Source organism: Podarcis tiliguerta, assembly GCF_965153285.1.
Source record: "Podarcis tiliguerta genome assembly, chromosome: 14".
Taxonomy (NCBI): domain Eukaryota; kingdom Metazoa; phylum Chordata; class Lepidosauria; order Squamata; family Lacertidae; genus Podarcis; species Podarcis tiliguerta.
The window spans coordinates 41,161,570-41,184,732 of record NC_139547.1 but is presented as its reverse complement, the minus strand read 5'-3'; the positions used below and the strand labels follow the sequence as shown (position 1 = coordinate 41,184,732).

The window sequence follows — 23,163 nt, the reverse complement described above, 5'->3', positions numbered from 1 at the left end:
GAATTGTGGCCCTGGGAGTGTCATAGGGGCCTCCTAACAACTCTCAGCACCCTTAACAAACTACAGCTCCCATAAATCTTTAGGGTGAGCCATGCCTGTGGTATGATAGTGCTTTAAACGGTGTGAATGTGGTCTAAGAGAGCTTCCTCCATCTCTCCACCTTCTTGCCTTCTAAATGGCGAATGAGGAAACCCATTTTTTCCTCCCTTGCAGGGCTTAGGTCTTCCTTTCTGCAGCAGGTGCTGGGAACCGAATCTTCAAAACACAAGCTGTGCCACCGAGCCATGATGACCCGCCACCATTGCCAGTCACGTCCCACCCCTCACCTCACCTGCATATTCCTGCGGCAGCATTGGCCTACTGATCACTTTCTGGAAAGCTGCGATCCACTCCAGCTGGTCGCTTTCCGTCTCGCAGGCAAAAAGGAACTTCCTGTCTGGAGTCACGATGGTGATTCCATGTTGCCAGTGGTTTCCCTGTATGGACGGCGGGAGCCCTTCCAAGACCTTGTAGCTGTTTTCTTTGCTTCCAATAAAGACTTCCCCCCTGGCGAAGGCATCCTGTGCGGGCAACATAGCATAGGATCTCAGAAGATCAAGGATCTTCCAAAAATTCATCCATGTCCCCTAGATTCCAAAGGCCTGACACTGTTGTCCCTGTTCAAAATGGCTTCGGGGCTTATGACAAAGCACTGTTGCTATATATCTCCTATGATGAAGGCATTGCATGAGATAACAAACAGAATTATCGCAGATCAGCTGACGTAATGTCCCTGCCTTCTTGGCTTCAAAGATTTCTGCAGCAAGTTGGTTTTAGGTGGGGGTAGGGGTTAAGGTTTATTTCAGGCAACTGGAAACTACAATTCTACCATCCTTTCTCAACAGAGGCTTCCAAGCTGTGTACAAAAAACAAAAACAAAAACCCAACCTTTCAAGGAAGTCATTTCAAAATGAACAGGAAGTCTCTCCCATTTTTTCCAGCATCCCAACTGATCCCAGCATCCTTGACAGAAACAACTCCACACAAAAACTGCAGGGAGATGTTGCAGCTTCAGACAGTAATTTATTCCACTGCCCATCTGTTCTCAGTTTCTTTATCTCCCCCATTCATCTCAATCAGTCTGCGCATCTCCAACTTGAGGCTAATAAAATTGTGTCCTAACTGTGAAAGGGCAAGAACATAAGAGGACCCCTGCTGGATCAGTCCAGTGGCCCGTCTTGTCCATCATCTTAGAATCATGGAACTGTGGAGTTAGAAGGGATCCCAAGGGTCATCTAGTCCAACCTCATGCAATGCAGGAATCGCAGCTAAAGAAAATCTGACAGGTGGTCATCCAAACTCTGCTTAAAAACCTCCAAGGAAGGAGAGTCCACAACCTGAGACTATCAAAGAGCTCTTCCCATCACCTCGCATGGATAGCTCAGTTGGTTAGAGTATGGTGCTGATAACACCAAGGTCACAGGTTTGATCCCCCTATGGGACAGCTGCATTGCAGGGGGCTGGACTAGATGATCCTCAGGGTCCCTTCCAATTCTATGATTCTATCAGGAAGTTCTTTTGAATGTTGAGTTGGAATAATCTTTCTTGTCATTTGAATCCATTGATTCAGGTCCTACCATGTGGAGCAGCAGAAAGCAAGCTTTCTCCATCTTCCACGTGACAGCCCTTGAGATATTTGAAGATGGCTATCCTATCTCCTCTCAGTCTCCTCTTTACTGGGCTTATCACACCCAACTCCCTCAACCATTCCTCAAAAGGCTTGGTTTCCAGGCCCTTGATCATCTTGGCCTTTGGCCCAGGTCCTTCAGTCCCCCCTCCTCTGCACACGTTTCAGCTTGTCAATATCCTTCTTAAATTGTGGTGCTCAGAACTGGACACAGGACTCCAGGTGTGGTTTCACCAAGGCAGAATAGATTTGTTCTGTTCTCACAGTGGACAACCAGATGCCCATAGGAAGCCCATAAGCGGGACATGAGCAAACCACAATTTCCGCCCACTTGCAGTTCCTCAAAACTGGATAGATGAATTTAGTTTCATTCCATTCCATAACAGTTTTGCACATGTTCATTCATAAGTCTGTCCAATCCTATTTCTGGGACCAGTGGGACAAAAATGAATGAATGAATGAACGAACAAACAAACAAACAAACAAACTGGATCACAAAATTCAGAGAACAGTGAAATTCAAAGGATACTCGTGTTCTGATCTGTGTATTAACTAAGGAGGTGCAAATCGGGTTGACTGACTTAAAAATATGAACTGAACAGAAAATGTGAACTGAACAGAATCCACCCTTATCTCTAGTTTTTGCTGGCCCTAATTAATCCCCCCCCCCCCGCTCATTTGGAACATTTATAAGCCACTTGATAAAAAAAAAATACAAATATATATAAAACGGCCACCATTGAAAGCAAATCTGTTTGGAAACAAATATGCATAGAATTGTTATCATTAAAAGCAAAGATAAAAATCCTTTGGGAAAGTGGAATGTTTTGAAATCCTGCCATGAAGTTCTGCGGTTGCCCGTCCCTGGACCAGCCTGAGATCATTAGCAAACATGGGCCTTACCAGGGGATCTTTGAAGTACATTAGTCTTCTGTCATCCATGGTGAACCACCGCTTCTTGAAGCCTTCAGTTTGCTAAAGAGCAGGAAAGAGGAAATAAACAGTGGGGGAAAACATTTGTATTACATGGAGTTCGGTGGGACTTATTTCCAATCAGTTTGCTTAGGAGGGCAGCTACGGGCCATTAATTTATTTCTTCGGGTGTGAATAGAGCATGTTGAAATGCAATGCCAAAATGTAGATATGACAATTGTTTCCAACAACGCTACCGATGCTTGAACAACTTTCTTCCCCCCTACAAAGGGACAGTGTCAATTAAAGTATGGTGAAAAGCCTAGATTTATTTAATTTGCAGCTAATGAATTGGTTAGCCACAGAGACAGCTTGATTAAAACGCTATTGGCTCACGGCAACAAGAAAATAATTAATCTCTCTGCACGTCTTCTTAATTAGGATAGAGATGGTGAAGTGTGAATAGTGAGCAAGGCTGGTATGCTTGCCTTCGAGGCTAGATTTAGGAACAGATGACCCAAGATACTGCCTAGGATGTGGCGTCTGGAGATAATCGCCAGGTTCAAGGTATACACATGATAAGTGCACCTTTCTGAAGCTCAGACTCTTCATCCCAGCTTGGGATCCAAACTTGGAGAGCTTAGTACCCACCAGTTTGGAAGAGGAAAATGGCGCCTCTCAAAAATAAGATAGTGATTTCTTACTTACTCAGGGCACTCCCTAGCTATGCAGAATATACAAGTTTGAAAATTAACAAAAATTAACCCAAATACAGCCTTTGAGCTTCTGGGCCTTTCATAATGTTGATATGTCAGTTGAGAGGGGCTGTGTGAGGCCTCTTGGCTCCAGTGACAGAACGTCATGGTCCAATGTGAGTTGAAGGAGTTGGACAGCAAGGCATGGAGACTAAGGAAGTCTGCTTTGCCACTCACCTTAGTGACTGAACAAATCCCAAGCTTTCAAATAAACTATAAACACAGATATGCAGGGCTGTCTTGTGTGTTGCATAGAATGTCACATGTGTCTGCCAGTAAGGCAGACGTCATGGGTGTGTGGCTGGCACAATGAGCTCCTACGCTCCAGGGAATGAGTTTGTTCCCTTGAGCCCAAGATGGCTGACCTGGAGAACATGAAAGAGGCTGAGACGTTGGTGGACAAAGCCTTTAGGGACACGATATCTGCGTCCCACTCCATGGTGACAGCTCCCTGCTGTCACAGAGAAGGAGGGTCTCCAGAAAAGATGGCGTCACTCTGAGGGAAATTATCCCTTTAAATTATTCCCTGGGGAACGAGGAGTTGTTCTGTCATGCCAAGGATACTCTCGCAGGGGATGGAGATACTGCCGATAGCGGGCCATTTGATCATTAGGGGCCTAGACTGCTAGGTTTATGATGTGAGTGCAAGCGGCATAGTGACTTGCCTTCCCGGCACAAAGTCTGTTATACAGCACCCATAATTCTTTGCAGGAAGCAAAGCCACTTGGAGTGCCTTGGAGGACAAAAGATGGTATATAAATGTAATAAATAATACAAAAATAAAAGATTGTATGCAAAACAGCTCCATTTGACCAATGGTGGCTGTGTTCCATAATTCAGCTTTTCTTTAAGCAGAATTTGGAGTGTAAAGCTTTTTTGGGTTCGGTGTTTCAGGCCCCCAAACACACCCCAAATCTAGGCCAGTTTAAGGCACTGTTTATGACTGACCCCATCCAGAGCTACTTGAGTCAGTCAGCCCCAAACAGCTGCTGCTTTGGCCTGCTATTATGGGGCGAACTATTATGAGGTTTCAGCTGTCTAGCTAGTGTAAAAATATCATAGCCATTTTGGGGTTTCACATCATGGCCTCCGGAATTTGCTTGTACTACGAAGTATACTGGTATATGTCAGCTTTCTAGCTCATGGAGAAATACCCCAAAGATTTATTTATCTTTGGATGTGACGGCCGCTTCATTTTAGATCTGATGTGATGCTGTGGCTTCCAGCCATAAAATGCAAACACGATGCGGATTTTTAAGCTGTCTATTTCCAGTTTACAACATAGCGCGTAGTAGACGGTGCACTGTGGAAAACATGGCTATATATAGGGTTTGAGCACAGAGCAATGATGCACAAGATACACAGTGTGGTCTTGCGAGTGTCCGACTAGGACCTGGGAGACCACGTCTCAACTCCTCAGCCAGAAAGCTCTCTGGGTGATCCTGAAACAGCCACTGTCCCTCACAGGGTTGTTGTGAGGATAAAATGGAGAGGAGGAAAGATATGCAGGCTTCCTTGAGCTTCTCAAGAGGACAAGTGGGATGTAATTGCAATAATAAATAAATATAAAATAGAAGCATCATGGTTGGTAGGTAATGTGAGGCAGAACATTGACAAAACACTTAAACCCAACCCCAAAGTTTCTAAACAGCACAAATAAGAATATTCTTCCTTTTAGCATAGACAGAAAACAAAACATTTCCCCTACCTTTGGCCCAGTCTTTTCCATGTATCCTTCCTTCAAGTAGTTCCTAGAAAGCTTTGGCACCAGCTAGAGTTGGTGAGAAATAAGGGACAGTGATACTGCAGGTAGTAGATAGTGGGTAAAAAAAATAATAATGCATGAGGAAAAACGTGGGTGTTAATGGACTCAGTATAGATTTGTTTGACCATTTTAGCCAGAGCTTCTGGGGGAAAACAGAAGTCAGATGAGGATTCGCAGACACGACACAGTTCGACAGCTGGCACACAATTTCCCACATGGTCTTCCCATCCGTTGTGCTGCGCTAGTCGAGGGTTTGATCCCCCCCAAGATATAGGCTGCAACCCTGCAGGTGAGAATCCTCAGAGCCCAGGGATCCAATGTGGCCCTGCAGTCCTTTCTCTCTGGCCCTCGGCTCCACACTCTCCCAGGCCACACCCCTTCCAAGCCCAGCTCCGCCCCCTCCTCCAGCCCTTTTGGAATGCCTCCTTGAACTATGGCAATGCCTCTTGCTTGCCTGGGCGGATAGAGGGCTGTGTCAAAACCTCTGGCTTTTTGCAGCCTAATATTAGGCTGCAAAAAGCCAGAGGTTTTGACACAACCCTCTCTCCACCTAATATGCAAAGCTGAAGGGACGCAGGTGGTGCTGTGGGTTAAACCACAGAGCCTAGGACTTGCCAATCAGAAGGTCAGCGGTTCGAAGCCCTGCGACAGGGTGAGCTCCCGTTGCTGGGTCCCTGCTCCTGCCAACCTAGCAGTTCCAAAGCACATCAAAGTGCAAGTAGATAAATAGGTACCGCTCTGCCGGGAAGGTAAACGGCGTTTCTGTGTGCTGCTCTGGTTCGCTTAGTCATGCTGGCCACATGACCCGGAAGTGGCTTAGTCATGCTGGCCACATGACCCGGAAGCTGCACGCCGGCTCCCTCAGCCATTAAAGCGAGATGAGCGCTACAACCCCAGAGTCGGCCACAACTGTACCTAATGGTCAGGGGTCCCTTTACCTTTATGCAAAGCTGAGAGGTGCTTCCATTGCTCTGCCTCGTGCCCCAACACTGCTGGAATGTGCCCATAGAGGAATGTCAGCCGCAAGCTGAAAAAGTTCCCCACACCTATGCTGTATGCATGTAGCTGGGAATCATTTCTGCTGAACTCAGTAGGACTTACTTCTGAGTAGAACTGGAAAAATCAGGGGGCTTCAGCCATTACCACAGTTCCCCCCAGCACCTGACAGTGCTTGAACATTTATAGTGCATTCCCAAAAGCACAAAAGAGAGAACAAATTGCCCCTAGACATAGTTAAACAGAGTGCATTCTCAGGCAAAACTCTTGCAAGCAAATGAGATGCCGAAACACTGGTGAAGATCTGGAAGCTCTGGGGTTCTTGAAATGCAAAAGGGAGCACACCAATCGCTTAAATCAAGAAGGAGAGCACAAATCACTGAAACAAAGAGCATTTTCAATATGGGAAATGGATGTTATTGTTTTTATAAAGTATTAATGGGGAACAACTTGTCTGCAGCTCTTCACTGAAGCCTCACCTTTTGGCCCATGGGGGCCTTTCTAGCTAACTTCACCCACCTGCCTGGATTTTATGTACTGAGCTGAATAGGATCCAAATTGCAGCAGTCTGATTGGTCCTAGAACAATAAGATTCAGAATGCAGCAGTCTGATTGGTCCTAGAACAATAAGATTCAGAATGCAGCAGTCTGATTGGTCCTAGAACAATAGGATTCAGAATGAAGCAGTCTGATTGGTCCTAGAACAATAGGATCCAGAATGCAGCAGCCTGATTGGTCCACAGGAGCCACCCAATCCAACTCCAGGTGGAAGTGAATCCGCAACCTGATTGGCCTACAGGAGAATCCCGGAACTAGCCAATCATGTGGGGCCTATTGTGTAAATAATGTGTATAAAGCAGACATTTCGGGGGAACTTCCATTCCTCACCACTATGAGCTGAATAAAGAGCATGAAATCCACTCTCAACTCCGAGTATATTTCACTGGATGTCAGATTTAAAGGAAGAACAGGTCATGCACTGAAATGCATGGTTCCTTTGAATAAGGGACTTGAGCATTGAAAACTGAACTTTGTAAATTTCAAGGCAATGCTCTAATAGTTGGTTAGGTCAAAGCAATCCAGGAAAAAGGAGATACAGCTTTCAGCAGCAATTGCATCAATCTGCAGTTGGTTTAATCAACAAAACACTTATCGCTAACAAACAAATGATCAGAAACACCATTATTCACCACCCATAAGATTCAGCTATGTACCAATCCATTGCAATTCACTCAAAATTAACAAATCCATCATTCAAACTGAAGAATCAGGAGAGACATGATCGATCAATCCTTTCTGCTGCCAGAATCTCTTTCAGCTGATACATGAACTCAAGATCCCTCTTTAGGTGAATGCACATAAAAAATAGCCGCTTTAAAAGAAACCCTCACATTTAGATTGAGACCCTTCTATAGTGAACTTGTGAGGGCTGAAAGTATGTTGCAAGAAGTTTCAAAAGCTCATTTTTATAAATGTCACATAATCAGGGGTCTGGCAATTCCAGTTCTCTCTGTCTCTCGTTTTTCCAATCTTAAATTCACTTCTCCATATTGCAGCAACAATTTGTGAGTTATTTAGCTGAGATTACTGCATTGCAAGGGGTTGGACTAGATGTCACTGGGGGTCCCTTCCAACTTTACAGTTCTGGTGTGGGTGTGTCTCTGTCTGTCTGTCTGTCTGTCTACAGGAACCCTTTAACATCTGTTTTGTAAGTATGTGTATTTGTGTTTATTTCTATGATTCTAATTATTCTAATTAACTATTGGCCTCAAGGAACCCGGGTGGCACTGTGGGTAAAAGCCTCAGCGCCTAGGACTTGCCGATCGAAAGGTCGACGGTTTGAATCCCCGCGGCGGGGCTCGCTCCCGTCGCTCGGTCCCAGCGCCTGCCAACCTAGCAGTTCGAAAGCACCTCCGGGTGCAAGTAGATAAATAGGGTCCGCTTACCAGCGGGAAGGTAAACGGCGTTCCGTGTGCTGCGCTGGCTCGCCAGATGCAGCTTGTCACGCTGGCCACGTGACCCGGAAGTGTCTGCGGACAGCGCTGGCTCCCAGCCTATAGAGTGAGATGAGCGCACAACCCTAGAGTCTGGCAAGACTGGCCCATACGGGCAGGGGTACCTTTACCTTTAATTATTCTAATTAACTATTGGCCTCAGTTCAAGGTGCTGGTTTTGGTGTATAAAACCCTGTACAGCTTGAGATCAGGCTTCCTGAAAATCATCTCACCCCTTATTTACCCAAACACTCACTGTGCACCGAGGGCTTCTTGCAGATACCATCTTAAAGGGAGGACCTGTCCCTTGGAGTCCCTGCCTCGTGACAGACATCTTCTCTGCTGCCTTTTCAATTCCTACTGAAACCCTTTTTCTTTCAGCAAGCCTTTTAAGTAGAGCTCTTTTCCCCATCCTGCATTTAGACTGAATTGGTTTCAAATTGTTCTAATTGTTTGTGTGTTTGCCACCACGAGCAGGAAACAGTGGTACCTCAGGTTACATACGCTTCAGGTTACAGACTCCGCTAACCCAGAAATAGTGCTTCAGGTTAAGAACTTTGCTTCAGGATGAGAACAGAAATTGTGCTCCGGCGGGCACAGCAGCAGCAGGAGGCCCCATTAGCTAAAGTGGTGCTTCAGGTTAAGAACAGTTTCAGGTTAAGTATGGACCTCCGGAATGAATTAAGTACTTAACCCAAGGTACCACTGTATAGGTTGTTGTTGCAGTCTAGCTAGCATCTGGAAATCTACAAGTTCCCCGTCCCTGTGCACAAAGGCAGCAGCTCTCTGCCTCCCATTAAAAAGCAACAACACCCTGTGAAATATACTTGGAGTCGAGTGTGGATTTCATGCTCCTTATTCAGCTCATAGTGATGAGGAGGAATGGAAGTTCCCCCAGAATGTCTGCTTTATATACATTATTTACACAATGGGCCCCACGTGATTGGCTAGTTCCGGGATTCTCCTGTAGGCCAATCAGGTTGCGTATTCACTTCCACCTGGAGCTGGATTGGATGGCTCCTGTGGACCAATCAGACTGCTGCATTCTGAATCCTATTGTTCTAGGACCAATCGGACTGCTGCATTTTGGATCCTATTCAACTCAGTACATAACACCCTGGCATCAAGAGACACTATTCTTCTGAACCACAAGCTCCTATTTAGCTATTCTCTAGCCATTCAAGGTTTCTTCATGAGTTTCTCTACTCCCTCTTCAAAGGGGTCGACACCGTACCTTGTGGCAGGTAGTTCCATAGGCCATATTTTTTGAGAAAGCTGTTAGCTGCCCTGGGCTCTGGTGGGAGGAAGGGCAGAGTATTGGGAAGCAATCAACATAAATGAATAAAGTTAATTCTGCAATGTGCGAAAAGTGTTTTTTCCTTTCGCCTGCCCTGAATCTTCTGAATCATAACCCTGCCAAAGAAACATCCCCACTTGTCCAAATGTCACAAACAAAGTGTAGCTCAGGGACAGAACACCTGCTCTGAAGGTCAGGTCCACAGCATCTCCCTGTTTGCAGGGCTGAAAAGGGCTGGAGAACCTCTGGGTTTGGTGCACCTGTAGTTTGACTCAGGAAGCCCCATAAAATCACAGAACTGTAGAGTCGGAAGGGACCCTGAGGATCATCTAGTCCAACCCCCTGCAATGCAGGAATATGCGGCTGCCCCATACAGGGATCAAACCTGCAACCTGGGCATTCTCAGCACCATGCTCTAACCAGCTGATCACAGACATGTGCAAACAGCAAGCCATCCAGGCTGCAGCCATCTGGGCCATTGGGGTGAATAAGCTAGGACTGTGTCGTGCTGAAATACTTATGGGGATCCACGAAAGGGCCTGATTTCTGCTACAAGCAGAGCCTCAGAGTGGGAGGAAGAACAAGTCACTCCAAAGGACCCCCATCAGCACAAAATGTACTGCAATGATCCAAAGGAGTACATTCAGCCAAGCCGAAATGCTGATCAGCCATTTCTTTTGGCCAAGGGCAAGAGAGAAGACAATGCCATTTTTTCTCCCACTACTTAAGCAGTGCAGTTGCATGATTAAAAGCCATCTCTGGCTGCCGTCTCCAAAGACTGGGAGATTCAGTCCTGATAATAATAATAATAATAATAATAATAATAATAATAATAATTTATTTGTACCCAATCTATCTGGATGGGTTGCCCGAGACATTCTGGGCTGCTTCCAGCATATATAAAAACATGGCAAAACCTTAAACCTTAAAAAGCTTCCCTATACAGGGCTGCCTTCAGCAGTTTCCTAAATGTTATATAATTACTCATCTCCTTGACATCTGATGGGAGGGCGTTCCGCAGGATGGTCGCCACTATTGAGAAGGCCCTCTGCCTGGTTCCCTGTAACCTAATTTCTTGCAGTGAGGGAACCGTCAGAGGGCCCTCGGTGCTGGACCTCAGTGTCTGAGCTGAACGATGAGGGTGGAGATGTTCCTTCAGGTATACTGGGCCGAGGCCATTTAGGGCTTTAAAGGTCAGCACCAACACTTTGAATTATGCTCGGAAATGTAATGGTCCCTTCCTGACCACTCAACTAGAAACACCTAGGAACAGGGGGAGTCAGAGCATCTAGTTCAGTATTGTCTACACTGATTGGCAGGGGCTGTTTGGTTTTTCAGGCAGGATACCAGGCAGCCTATAGGGAAATATTATTCTTTTTTTAAAAAAAATATTATTAATTTTCTTTTCTCAAAACAAGTATCCAATACCATTGCTAAACATACATTTTCCAATCCCCCCCCCCCCCATTGACTTCCCTCAACTACCATTTCTGGTTTATTACATCAGATGATACATTCCCCCCCCCATTTATTTATTATTTTGATGGCACCCCTTATATGGGATTTTGTATATAAATTTTCCCTCGGCTCTTTTTGCTGGCCCATGTAGGACCAGCATGGATAGTTGGCCCCGGTGAATATTTCACATTTTCTCCCCTTATGGCTTTGATCTATAGGCTACCACTAAAACGAGGCTGCATTTTAAGTTGCATTTTAAACTGTATTCTAACTTATATTTTAATCAACTGTTTGTTTTGTTTTGTTTTGTTTTTAATGTTTTTACTGTATTTCTTTTTGGTATTTCTCTTCTGTATTTCTGTTCAGTGTTAGCTGCCCCGAGCCCAGACTTGGCCGGGGTATAAATAAAAAATTATTATTATTACAATATTATGTTATCACATTGTTGTACTTCTTGTTCTCTGTAAATAAAATTGCAAATGTTTATTTAAATCCTGCCAGCGAGACCATTTCCTTCTGTTGTTTCTGCAATATAGGGAAATATTCAACAAAATAGATCTCTCAGCCACAAGGACTTCCGGTTATGCAAATCAGCTCTACAGGGATGGGGAGAAAAACCCCAGAAGAGATTTAGGGGACTCTCCCAGAACCCCAGAAGAGATTTAGGGGGCTCTCCCCAGGCATTGACAGCAACACATCAAGCATGAAGAAAGAAAGAGAAAAGGCGAGAGAGAAAGAGGAACTCACATCAAGGTCGCTCGCTCCAGGAAATGCCACTTGTAAGTAATGGAATCGAGCGGCGCGAATGGCGTTGAACCAGTCCACCATTTCCTGGGAGGAGGAAGAAAACAACATTTGAGGGGAAAGAGGCAGAAGTGATAGCAACGGGCACGTCCATAGATGCTGCACCAGCCTCAGGTCAACTCTGATTTGATCTGAATTCAAATGCAATTTAAATTTGCCAGTGGTTACTTCTGCAGGCTTTTGTAGCATTCTGGTCTTCGCCACGATTCTTATGCGCGCTTCCTTCAAAGTCCTACTGTGTTTGCTGGGGCTCAGTCCTTAATAAGCTTAGGAATTACCTATTCCGTGGCGACTCATTGCTTGCATTGAGAAGGACCCCCTTGTTGTTATATGCGAATGACTAGGCCATCATCTCACATTCTAGACCGGGTTTGAAATATCTGCTGAGGAAGTTTTCTGATTACTGTTCTGGAAATGGTTTATCCATTAATTATGAAAAATCTAAAATTTTAGTATTCGAAAGAAGCTTCTCCCAGTCTAAATGGGTGCTGGATGGCCATAACCTTGAACAGATTAAATACTTCAGTTATCTAGGGCTCACATTCCATCATACAGGATCTTGGAAGCACCACTGGCAAACCTACCTTCAAAAGGTGGAGATCACAAAGCTAGCCATACTCAGATTCTTTTTCACAAAGGGCAGCAAATATGTTCCAGCAGCCTTAAGGGTTTTCAACGCAAAATTGGTTTCCGAACTCCTGTATGCTGCAAATGTCTGGCATAATGGGGACCTGCCTAAGCTAGGTGGCTTTCAGGCAAAATTTCTTGCATTAGACATCTTGCGGGGGGGGGGGGGGGGAGAGGTTAATCGTTTTGCATTTCACTGATATTTTTGTAAGCTGCCTCGTGTATTTTATCTATTACTAATACATATTAGTATGTATTAGTAATACATATTAATTCGGGAACCAAGGTTTGACTGTATTAGCAAACCTACAGCCTTTTGATCACTACCTTTGAGGATTTCATTTCGAAGGCAAGCCCACAGGCGTAATGGTAGCAACAACCTTTCACAGTATATTATCAATGCAGCACCATTTAAAGAAATCTCCTGCTGGCCAGAGCTTGCTGCTGAGATTTGCTGCAAGGCTGGGAGACAGCCTGCAGAGGGTGCTTCGGCTACAAAGTGGTGCCCTGATGACAGAGAAAGGGCAGGCAGAGGCAGAGGCAGAGGCAGGTCAGCAGGGCTGTGTCCCCAAGGTCTAGTAAATTAAGTTCACCCTTGTATGCTTTTGCAGGGATCAGAGCCGATCGAGGCTTGCCAGCCCTGTCAAAAATGGGGTGCAAAAATGGGGAAACCTAACACTGCCTTGCTTGATTCTTCTACCTTACTGGACCACAGGTTTATCTCTAATCATCATCATCATCATCATCATCATCATTATCATCATCATATTATCAGATCATAGAAGGTGCACTTTGCAAGTCACTGGGAGGTGTCAAATCCAGAAAACCAAAATGCTTTACACAGGGTAGCCCTCTGTTTCAAGGCATCCTTGAAGTGCTGCCTGGTTCAAGTTCAGTGTAAATAAAAGCAGGGCTGTCTTAAGCATATGCGGCGCCAGGGTGCAAAGATCCGCCTGGTGCCCCCCCCCCCGTTGCCCAGTCCCAGGCGCGCAGGAGGGCAGAGCTGGCTGGCCACCTCAGTGTCTCGCTGGCTCAGTTGCCCCCGAACTCGAGGCACAGAGCTGCCCGCAGCAGAAGAGCCTGCTGTGGCACTCCAAGCAATGGGCAGGCTCTTCCCCAGACTCAACTCTCAGGCTCTGGACCCTCAGCCTGGAGCACCTGAAAGCCCAGTGCCTGGGTGTCCTGCACCCCTAGTTCCTATGGGTAAAATGCCCTGAATAAAAGGATAGCTCAGTTGGTTAGAGCACAGTGCTGCCAACGTCAAGGTTGCAGGTTCAATCCCTGTATGGGACAGCTGCATATTCCTGCATTGTGGGGGTTGGGTTGGATAATCCTCAAGGTCCCTTTCCAACTCTACAGGTCCAGGAGTCTAGGATTCAAAACGAATTATGTGATTCACTGAATCTATGACCTTAAGAAGGAAGACATTGCCCATCAATAGTTAGCAGCTGTGCAGCAGATGGACCAGTCACAGCTTTTTTTACCTCTCTTCAAATTATAGTGGAAAAAATCTGCATCCACCCTGATAAAAGCAGCATATGCACATTTTCTGCAAGTCAGTGAGAGGGCAACTGTCTCAAAACAAACAGCATCTGTCCACACAAGGGGATGGTGGTGCTGGAACATTGCTTTGGGCACTGCTATGGAGCTCTTTGCAAAGAGATCTGCATAAGGAGTTAATCACCTTTATTAATATTACCTCACCCAGGGAACTCAGCTGATGATGACAACGCGACTTTTCTCCTTGCAGATCAAGATAAGCGGGTGACAGCATGGACTAACTATTCCTAGCAAACATATTCCTAGTGACAGGCACTAAAGTAGGGGCCGCAGTGATGCTCTCTGAGCTTTAAGCCGTATCACTAATTTAGTATGGGAATCTGATCTGCTTAGTTGCATATATGCACATTGCAATGGCTGGTGCAAATATCTACCGACCTATCTGCATCTGAAAACCGCAAGAAGAAAATGAAAGGAACTGAGGACTGGCGAGGTGGATCTCAAACCTTTTCTGATCAGGTGACATCTCCTGACTCCAGGTAACCCAGAACAGAATCCTTCTCCTCCTCCAGAGCCATTATACTGAAGTACTAAATGATACTGTACGGCAGCGGTGGGGGATTTGTGGCCCTTTCCAGATGTTGTTGAACTCCAACTCCCATCAGCCCCACAAAGGGACATAGGAGGTTGCCTTATACCAACTCAGACCACTGGTCCATCTAGTTCAGTACTGTTCTACACTGGCTGGCAGCAGCTCTCCAGGGTTATTAGTGGGGCAGGAGAGCTAAAAATAATGCCAATATATTTAACAGCTGGCAACCAATGCACCCCTTGGGTTTCAGATAGTACATGGGTAGCAGAAAGCCCTGGAAACAAATCTTCACGGCCCTCTACCGGCTATGGTGGCTCATTTGCCAGAAGTAATGTATTTAGCATTAGCTCTGGAAGTGTTTACTCGATTCTGACCAAACTAAGCCTCCTATGTATATTTTGGTCTCACAATGCATCTGGTATTTTGCACTTGCAACAGGAACAGGTGCAACACAAAAACACATTGAGCGATATTTGATGCACCCAACATGGTGGCAAGGAAGGTCCAGGACTCAACAGAAGAGCATCTGCTGTATTGGAAATGGGCAAACAGTCTGAGCTGGTATTAAAGCAGCTTCTTTGTTCCTCCAAACATCATGCCATGCATGCGACTCCTGTCAAGGCAACATCTAACTTGCCTAGGAGCTCTCCAAGGTCCTGAAGATTTCAAACCTTTTTCTGCCCTCTACATCCACTTTGTTGAAACCTACAGTCTGTTGCCTAATCTCCACTGTCAGGTGCTGGACAGCTCCAGCAGATCTCCATTCAATATCTAAGTCTTAAGATCTACAGAATGGATGGCCCTCTTGGTAGGTCCCACACCCTCAGAAATTAAGGGAATGGCAGCCAGAGGGAGGGCCTCCTCTGCAACAGCCCCTAAAATGCAGGACTCTTGTCCGAAAGAGGTACATCTGGGACTAGATTGTCATCATGTGCTGAAGATGCACCTCTTTACCCTGGTCATTGAAAAGCAGGTAAGAAATCATCATCGCCATCACAATATAATTATTTCTTCTCTGCCCAGATGGTACAAAGCTGGGAGAGATGCCACAGTTTCTTTGTTGGCACAAAAAACATGGGGAATGTGCAAGCCCCACCCATGGGTGCTCTCTACTGCCCTTTCCTTATGACACATGCAAGGCGGCTCTTACAGCAGCCTCCTTTCTTACTTCAGAGCTCCCACCTTGCCATCTTCATGGTAAACAAAGATGTTCCTTGTGCTGTTGTCTTTCAAGTACGTGATTTGCAGCCCATGCGGGTTCCCGATTTTGGCAGGCTGGAAAGTGGCGTTCAGGTGCTCAATCTTCATGATTGCTTTGGGTTCTTTTGCCTGGGGGGGGGGGGGAGGAAACCGAGAGCAGTAAGAAGCCAAGGCAAAGGCAGAAGGATGCTCTGCAAAACACAGGCGTTCAAAACAAAAGAGCACTTTTACTGAGAGTGCAGCCTTGATCCAGTAGCTCCAGGAAGGGCAAAGGGGGCCTGACCACACACATACACCCCAGAGAAATGTGCAAAAAAGTGCTCTGTCCCCCCCGAAAAAGAATTAGCTTGATAATGTACAGTGGTAAAGAATTGTAGAGTTAGAGGGGACTCTGAGGGTCATCTAGTCCAACCCCCTGCAATGCATTCTATTATTCTATTGAAAAACACTCAATATAACCTGAAACTCTGTTCTGCTTCACTAGCAATGCCACGAGTTGAATCTTCTACATGCAAAACGCATACAATACTTATCAGTGATCTATGGTCCTGTTCCCTGGGAGATTCCCAGATATTTGGTCTGTGGTTGCGTACACGGCATACATTTATAATACAGTGGTGCCCCCCAAGACGAAAAGAATCCGTTCCGCGAGTCTCTTCGTCTAGCGGTTTTTTCATCTTGCGAAGCAACCGCATTAGCGGATTAGCGCTATTAGCGGTTTAGCGGCTATTAGCGGCTATTAAAGGCTTAAGGGATTAGCGGATTAGCTGCTAAAAGGCTATTAGCAGCTTAGTGCCTTAGAAAAAGGGGGTGGGGAGCGGAAAAAAATCGCAGGAACTCGCAAGACATTTTCGTCTTGCGAAGCAAGCCCATAGGAAATTCGTTTTGCGAAGCACCTCCAAAATGGAAAACCCTTTCTTCTAGCGGGTTTTCCGTCTTGCGAGGCATTCGTCTTGCGGGGCACCACTGTACATGACTTCCTCCTAAAGAATCCTGGGAACTGTAGTTTACCCCTCAGAATAACAGTTCCCAGCACCTTTAACTAACTACAGTTCCCAGGATTCTTTGGGGGAAGTGACGTATGTGTTAGATGTATGGCACAAGTGCAGCCTGGGGCAGCAGCTCAAATGCCTAAGTCAATTAAAAAATGGAAATAAGTAGGCTAGGCCAACAATCAGTTAAATGACATATGGATTCACCAACATGGAACTTTAAATTGTGCTTTTATATCAAATTTCCTTTTCTGCGTATACTGTAATGTTTTACTGTTGCTGTGGCCATTGGCTAATGCGAATAAAGTTTTATTTATCTATCTACACGGAACAGTTCCCTTTATTATGGTGGATGAGATCAACACCATGACCAGTCTTTTGAAATAGCTGGGAAGAGGGGGAATCCACCCATCTTCCACACCCAGTTAGATAGCAGTGGTTCGTGATGGAATGCTGTGGACTTTCACTTCCCCAAGGGTCAAGACGGCTCCAGCCATATGAAAGAAAGAGCAGCAACGTCTTAGCCCACTCACTGGGAAATCCCCTTTGACAGAGTAATCCAAATCATGTCTACTTGAAAGCAAACAGCACTGATTTCAATGGGGCTTACTCCTAAGTAGGTGGGTGCAATAGTGCAGCTTGGAAATGCCCTGGAGAAAGGGGCGGTAAAGGTGGTCGTATCTAAAACTGGCTTCCTGGGAAAAGAGGACGGCTTGCAACATAACTTCTATGGAACCCTGGTGCAACCACACCTCCATTTTCCAGGGCACGGCCAACATGTGGCTTTCTTAAGGACGGGCTTTTTGAAGAAGTTGCGTTCTGATTCTTGGTAGTGATGATGACTCCAGATTCTGAGCAAACTTGTGGGCGAACCCATGTGGAAGTCAGAAGGGCCAGAAACAAGTCTTGACTCACCCAGCCTGTGCAACTACACCCATGACCAAGCCCAGGTAGGAGACCCTGCTGGATTAGACCAAAGGCATACCTAGTCCAGCATCATGGGAACTGTAGTTTCACCTTCACAGAGATACAATTCTCAGCAAGCTACAGTTTCCAGGATTCCTGGAGGGGAGTGGTGTGTTTCAAATGTGTGCTGGATGTGTTTCACTGCATGCTGTGGGCCTGTCCCTGCTTTTCCAGGAAGTCCACAAGCGTCACAGACTGGTTGGGCATAGAGGAGTGGTGGGAGCAACCAGCTGGGGAACCCCCAGGGAAGAAGACTCAGAGCCCGGGCAGTGGTGGTGGGACAATGATGATTGCTCAGAGGGAGCAGGCTGGGGGGGGGGGAGGTGTCAGAAGGCATGACAGGGCTTAGTGAGCTGGGAGAGTCTGTGGCAGAGAGCAGTCCAGAATCAGAGGCAGAAGCAGGAGAGGAGCGGGGCCAAGAGGCAGAGATGAGTCAGGCAGGTGAAGAGCCATGGGTGTCTCCTCTTCCTGCAGTGACAAGTTCCCCTCCCTTGCACACTTTTGCCTCTCGCTCCTCCCATCACCAGCACATGGACCCCAGAAGGTGGACCAGGTGGGGGTCTGGCCCTCGGTCCAAGGAAGGTTCCTCCCCCCTGCCTTTCGCTGCTGCTTCCCCGTGTCAGATTTTAGATTTGAAGTTCCTTGGGGCTGAGACCTTCCTTGGTGTGCTCCACACAATGGCACAGCCCCCGATGGTGCTACGTAAGTGATAAAAATGAGGTAGCAAGGTGTTGGCGAATAAGCATCACTAGTCTTGTCCCTACCAGAGAGGAGTGGCAAACCAAGCTGATGGACTATGCCAAGATGGCAAAGCTGACTGGAAAACTCAGAAACCAAGAGGATAAAAACTTTATAAAAGGATGGGGGCGGGAATTATAAGTTAATTAGGAGACCACTGTAAGCAATTAATATAGAGATACCATATGAAGATATTTGAAAGCAAGCAGGGGGAGTTATTATGGGGGGAGGACCAGAAGAGGAAGTTGAGGGAAGTCGGGGGGGGGGGACGACTGGGGGAATATATCTTGTTGAGTTTGATGATCTGATACGTTGTAATATGATAAAAATGTAAAATCCATTTTTTTTTTATAAAAAATAATAAGAAGAGACCACTGTAAGCAGATGGAAACAAGAGCAGGATTTTGACTCACTTGCAGTGTAAAAATTATTATGGACAATATGGTTTGATATAAAAACTGGAGCACGGATGAATATGCAACTAGATGTTTAAAATGAGACCCCATGGAGGGGAGGAGGGGAAGTCTCGAGATTCGGAGAATCTCCTTTTACAGATACATTTTTACTAGTTTGCATTTATTTATTCTTTGTAATAAATAAAAATGATTTCAAAAAAAGAAGCAGCAACAGGAGCCTCGTGGCCCCATTACGTGATCTGCTAGCTATTCAAAACTGAAAAAAGGACCAGCCCCTTGGAACCAACCCCTGTTCTCTTACGTCATTTTTGTTGTAATACTTCAGGGCACCTTCCCGTTCTGAAAGCACGAATTTCCTGCTCAAGAACTGCCCGTTGTCACGGCCCCTCTTCCAGAGAAATCCTTCCCGGTACCCTATGGAGGGACAGAATAACAACAACGGAGAAATATATACTTCCCATCACAACTTTTTGAAAGGAAAAACAGAGGGAAGGGGAATTGATGTTTTAATTTGTTGGAAGCCGCCCAGAGTGGCTGGGGCAACCCAGTCAGATGGGCGATATATAAACAAATTTTTATTTTTATTATTAGCCTTTTTTGGCACTGAGGTGGTTGCCACAGTCTCCCTCCGGTTAGATGTCAGATCCTCATATGCTGCTCTGATCTCTTGGCTGCTGGGCAAATGTGAAGACCTGAACTTAAGAAAAGGAAAAGGAGAGCCTGAGAGGAGCATCCCTAAGAGGAAGCAGCAGTCTACTTAAGATAGTATGTGTAAGTTAAGTCCAGTCAAAGGTGACTATGGAGTTGCGGCGCTCATCTCACTTTCAGGCTGGGGGAGCCAGTGTTTGTCCACAGACAGATTTCCGGGTCATGTGGCCAGCAGGACTAAGCCACTTCTGGCGCAACAGAACACCATGACAGAAACCAGAGCACATGAAAACGCCGTTTAGCTTCCCGCTGCAGTGGTATTTATTTATCTACTTGCACTGGTATGCTTTCGAACTGCTAGGTTGGCAGGAGCTGGGACAGAGCAATGGGAGCTCACCCCGTCGCGGGGATTCGAACCGCTGACCTTCTAATTGGCAAGCCCAAGAGGCTCAGTGATTTAGACCACAGGACTAGAGTCTTAGGAATCTGTGCAATTTCATTTAGAAGTAGCCAAGGCAACAGCAGACAGATCCAGGATGAAGCTTTCACTCCTTCCACTGGCTTTATCTGGAATGGCCGCAACAAAGCCATTAAGCAAATTGTATTTTGGTCATTTCCATAAGTATGTTAACAGTTTAGCTTGTCACATTCCATTTGTAAATATCAGGGTGGTGGTGGGGGAACTAGCCATAGCTTGCTTTGGGAAAGAGCTGCAGCTCAACAGAAGAGCAACTGTTTTGCTTGCACAAGGTTCTAGATCCAATCCCTGGCTTCTCCAGACCCCTGCCAGTAATCCTGGAGAGCTGCTGCCAGCCAGTGTTGACAATACTTATCTAGGTGGTCCAATGCACTGACTCTGTATAAGGCAGCTTCCAATATGATATGATACGATAATCTTTATTGTTATTGTCCCATACATAACAACAAAATTGAAAAATTTATATAAGACATTCAAAAACCAACAAGCCTGCTATCCCAGCTATCCCAACCTGGTTAGCCCCCTAAAAACTCTGGTACCCCATTTTTAAATACAATATACTCCCATAGAGACTCCTTACACTGCGTTTAAAACCAAAATCGCATTTGGGTAGAAACTGTTTCTCAGGCAGCTAGTCCTAGTCTTTATAACCCTGTACCTCCTTCCAGAAGGCAGAAGCTGAAAGAGATCATTTCCAGGGTATGCACTATCTCTGCAGCTTTCTTATGGCACCTGGAAGCATAGATTTGATCCAAGGTGGGAAGAGTGCACCCAATTATTCTCTCTGCAGTCTTTACAACCTTGGACAGCATTGTTTTTCCCCCGACTGTGCAGCTCCCAAACCACACACACAGACCATAAGTTAATACACTCTCCACAGTACAATGGTAAAATGCCATCAACAGGTCCTTTGAGAGATTGTTTTTCCGGAGGATTCTCAGAAAATATAACCTCTGCTGTGCTCTCTTCATCAGGTCTTTGCTGTTTTCTCCCCAGGTTAGGTCATCTCTCAACTCCATTCCATGTTTTTCTCACAGAAAATGGCAAGGCTCAGCTAAGAAAATTAGCACTTCTCCAGCTTTGGGAAGGAGGTGGGAGGGCTCTAGGACTTTGCCAGAGCCTCACACCTCCTTCCCAAAGACTGGCACCTCACTTAACTGGTTTTGGGAAAGCAGCACCAGCGCTGGTTGTGTGTGTGTGTGTGTCTGTGTGTGTGTGTGTGCGCGCGAAATTTTGGCCTCCCTCCCACACCCATTCAACAAGGCAGTGTGTGACCCGCAGGTTCTGTGTTGCTGTACTCTTGTGGCCCACTTGGTAGGAAAAGTTGGGCCGCCCTGGATTTGGGTGCTGGACTAAGACTGGGAAGACCCAGGTTCAAATCCAGCTCCACCCGTGAAGCACCCTAGGAAATCTTAGGCCAGTGACAAACCTTCTCCTCTCACACACCCACATGCACACACAACTACAGTTCCCAGGATTCTTGGGGGGGGGGACCATGGCTGCTTAAAGTGGAGCAGTACTGCTTTAAATGCATCGTGCAGATGAGGCTCTTAGCAACATTTTGATGGTCCCACTCTTCATTTATATCCCACTTTTCCTCTAATGAGCTCAAGGTGGCACAGATAGTTCTCCCAGCCACCCCAATTTTACCCTCACAACAACCTTGTGGGGTAAGTAAGGCTGAGAAGGCATGAGCACCTGGGATAACAGAGTTGTGGGTTCGAGTCCCACATTGGGCAAAAAGATTCATGCATAGCAACGGGTTGATCCTTGTGGTCCTTTCCAACTCCACAATTCTGTGATTCTGTTGTTCTGTGACTGGCCCAAGGTCACACAGTGAGCTTCATGGGTGGGGATTTGAACCCGAGTCCAACCCTCTACCCACCACACCACGCTGACATTTATCAGAATAGGCTTTTTAAAATATGGCATACGTCTGTAAAAGACTCGTTGAGCAACCCGGCTGAATGCTTCCAGCAGAAAAACTGCTTGCTGTTTTGTTATTCGAGGAAGTGAACTGTTAAAACTGTCAAAGCTCAGGAAGCGTGACTGTCAGCTCTTGAGCAAGCCTGATGGTTTAATCAACCATATCCTCCGGGCATCGCTTGTGTACCTGTCTGTTTTCTGTCAGCCTTCCCGAGGGAGAACTTCATCAGCCTCCTTGTGATCTATCATGTGCGATGCAACATGGAATTGAGCAGTATTCCACACTCGAATCACAGAGGCTTGGCAGGTAAAGTGAGAAGGAGGCCACCGATAACAATTTGGGCCCCTCAAAAGACAATAAAATATGACCTGTTTTGTATCTGACGTGTGTGGAAGGAGGAGTCACTTCCTGTTTTAGCTTCACATATTAGCTGTGATTCCTGCATTGCCAGGGGTTGGGCTGGATGAGCCCTGGGGTTCCCTTCCAAGACTGTCATTCTGCAGAGTGCCTGAGTGGTAGATCTCAAATGCTGGGGAATGTTCATTCAGAAGGAGACATTTCATTAAAAGAAGAAAGAATCATTTTCTTCTCAGATTCCCAAAGAAAGGCATCATAAATATGGATTAGTGGGCAGAGGAGACATTCAATTCAGTTCACATTTTTTTAAACAAACATTCACCCTCCTCCCAATTTTGTGGCGCAGTTCTCTGAGTAATGGGTGCAAAAATACATTTGCTAGATGCTGCTGAGTACTTTGTCGCGGTGTTGTCCCAAATCAAAACCACTCCTTTTGATGGGAAGGGTGACCCTAATAATAATAATAATAATAATAATAATACAGATGTGGTACCTCTGGTTGCGAACCGGAGGTCCGTTCACAACATGAAAGGAACGCAACCCACAGGGGCGCATCTGCACACGCACGGGTTGCAATTCGCCACTTCTGTGCATGTGTGTGATGTCATTTTGCGCATCTGCGCATGCACGAGCGGCAAAACCCTGAAGTAACCCTTTCTGGTACTTCTGGGTCGCCGCGGGACGCAACCTGAAAAAACGTAACATGAAGCAAACATAACATGAGGTATGACTGTAATAATAATAATACTACAGTGGTACCTCGGGTTACATACGCTTCAGATTACATACGCTTCAGGTTACAGACTCTGCTAACCGAGAAATAGTGCTTCAGGTTAAGAACTTTGCTTCAGGATGAGAACAGAAATCATGCTCCGGCGGTGCGGCAGCAGCAGGAGGCCCCATTAGCTAAAGTGGTGCTTCAGGTTAAGAACAGTTTCAGGTTAAGTACGGACCTCCGGAACGAATTAAGTTCTTAACCCGAGGTACCACTGTACTACTACTAATAATAATATTAAAGTTTTTCTTTTGTGTAACAAAAAAAGGAGCAAGTATGGGACCAAAATGGATGGGAAAC

At 46.0% G+C, this 23,163-nt stretch overlaps 1 protein-coding gene across 1 annotated transcript in view; it reads right to left on the bottom strand.

Annotated features, from left to right (window-relative positions):
- The window catches only part of ADAP1 (ArfGAP with dual PH domains 1), a 69,747-nt gene that overhangs the window by 5,851 nt on the left and 40,733 nt on the right, over nt 1-23,163 (bottom strand). The window contains exons 5-10 of the mRNA XM_083413681.1: nt 18,980-19,092; nt 15,549-15,695; nt 11,591-11,674; nt 5,042-5,104; nt 2,570-2,641; nt 332-560 (exon numbers count right to left, since the gene is read on the bottom strand). Coding sequence (XP_083269807.1) covers nt 332-560; nt 2,570-2,641; nt 5,042-5,104; nt 11,591-11,674; nt 15,549-15,695; nt 18,980-19,092 — 708 coding nt within the window. The remainder of the gene's footprint in view (nt 1-331; nt 561-2,569; nt 2,642-5,041; nt 5,105-11,590; nt 11,675-15,548; nt 15,696-18,979; nt 19,093-23,163) is intronic.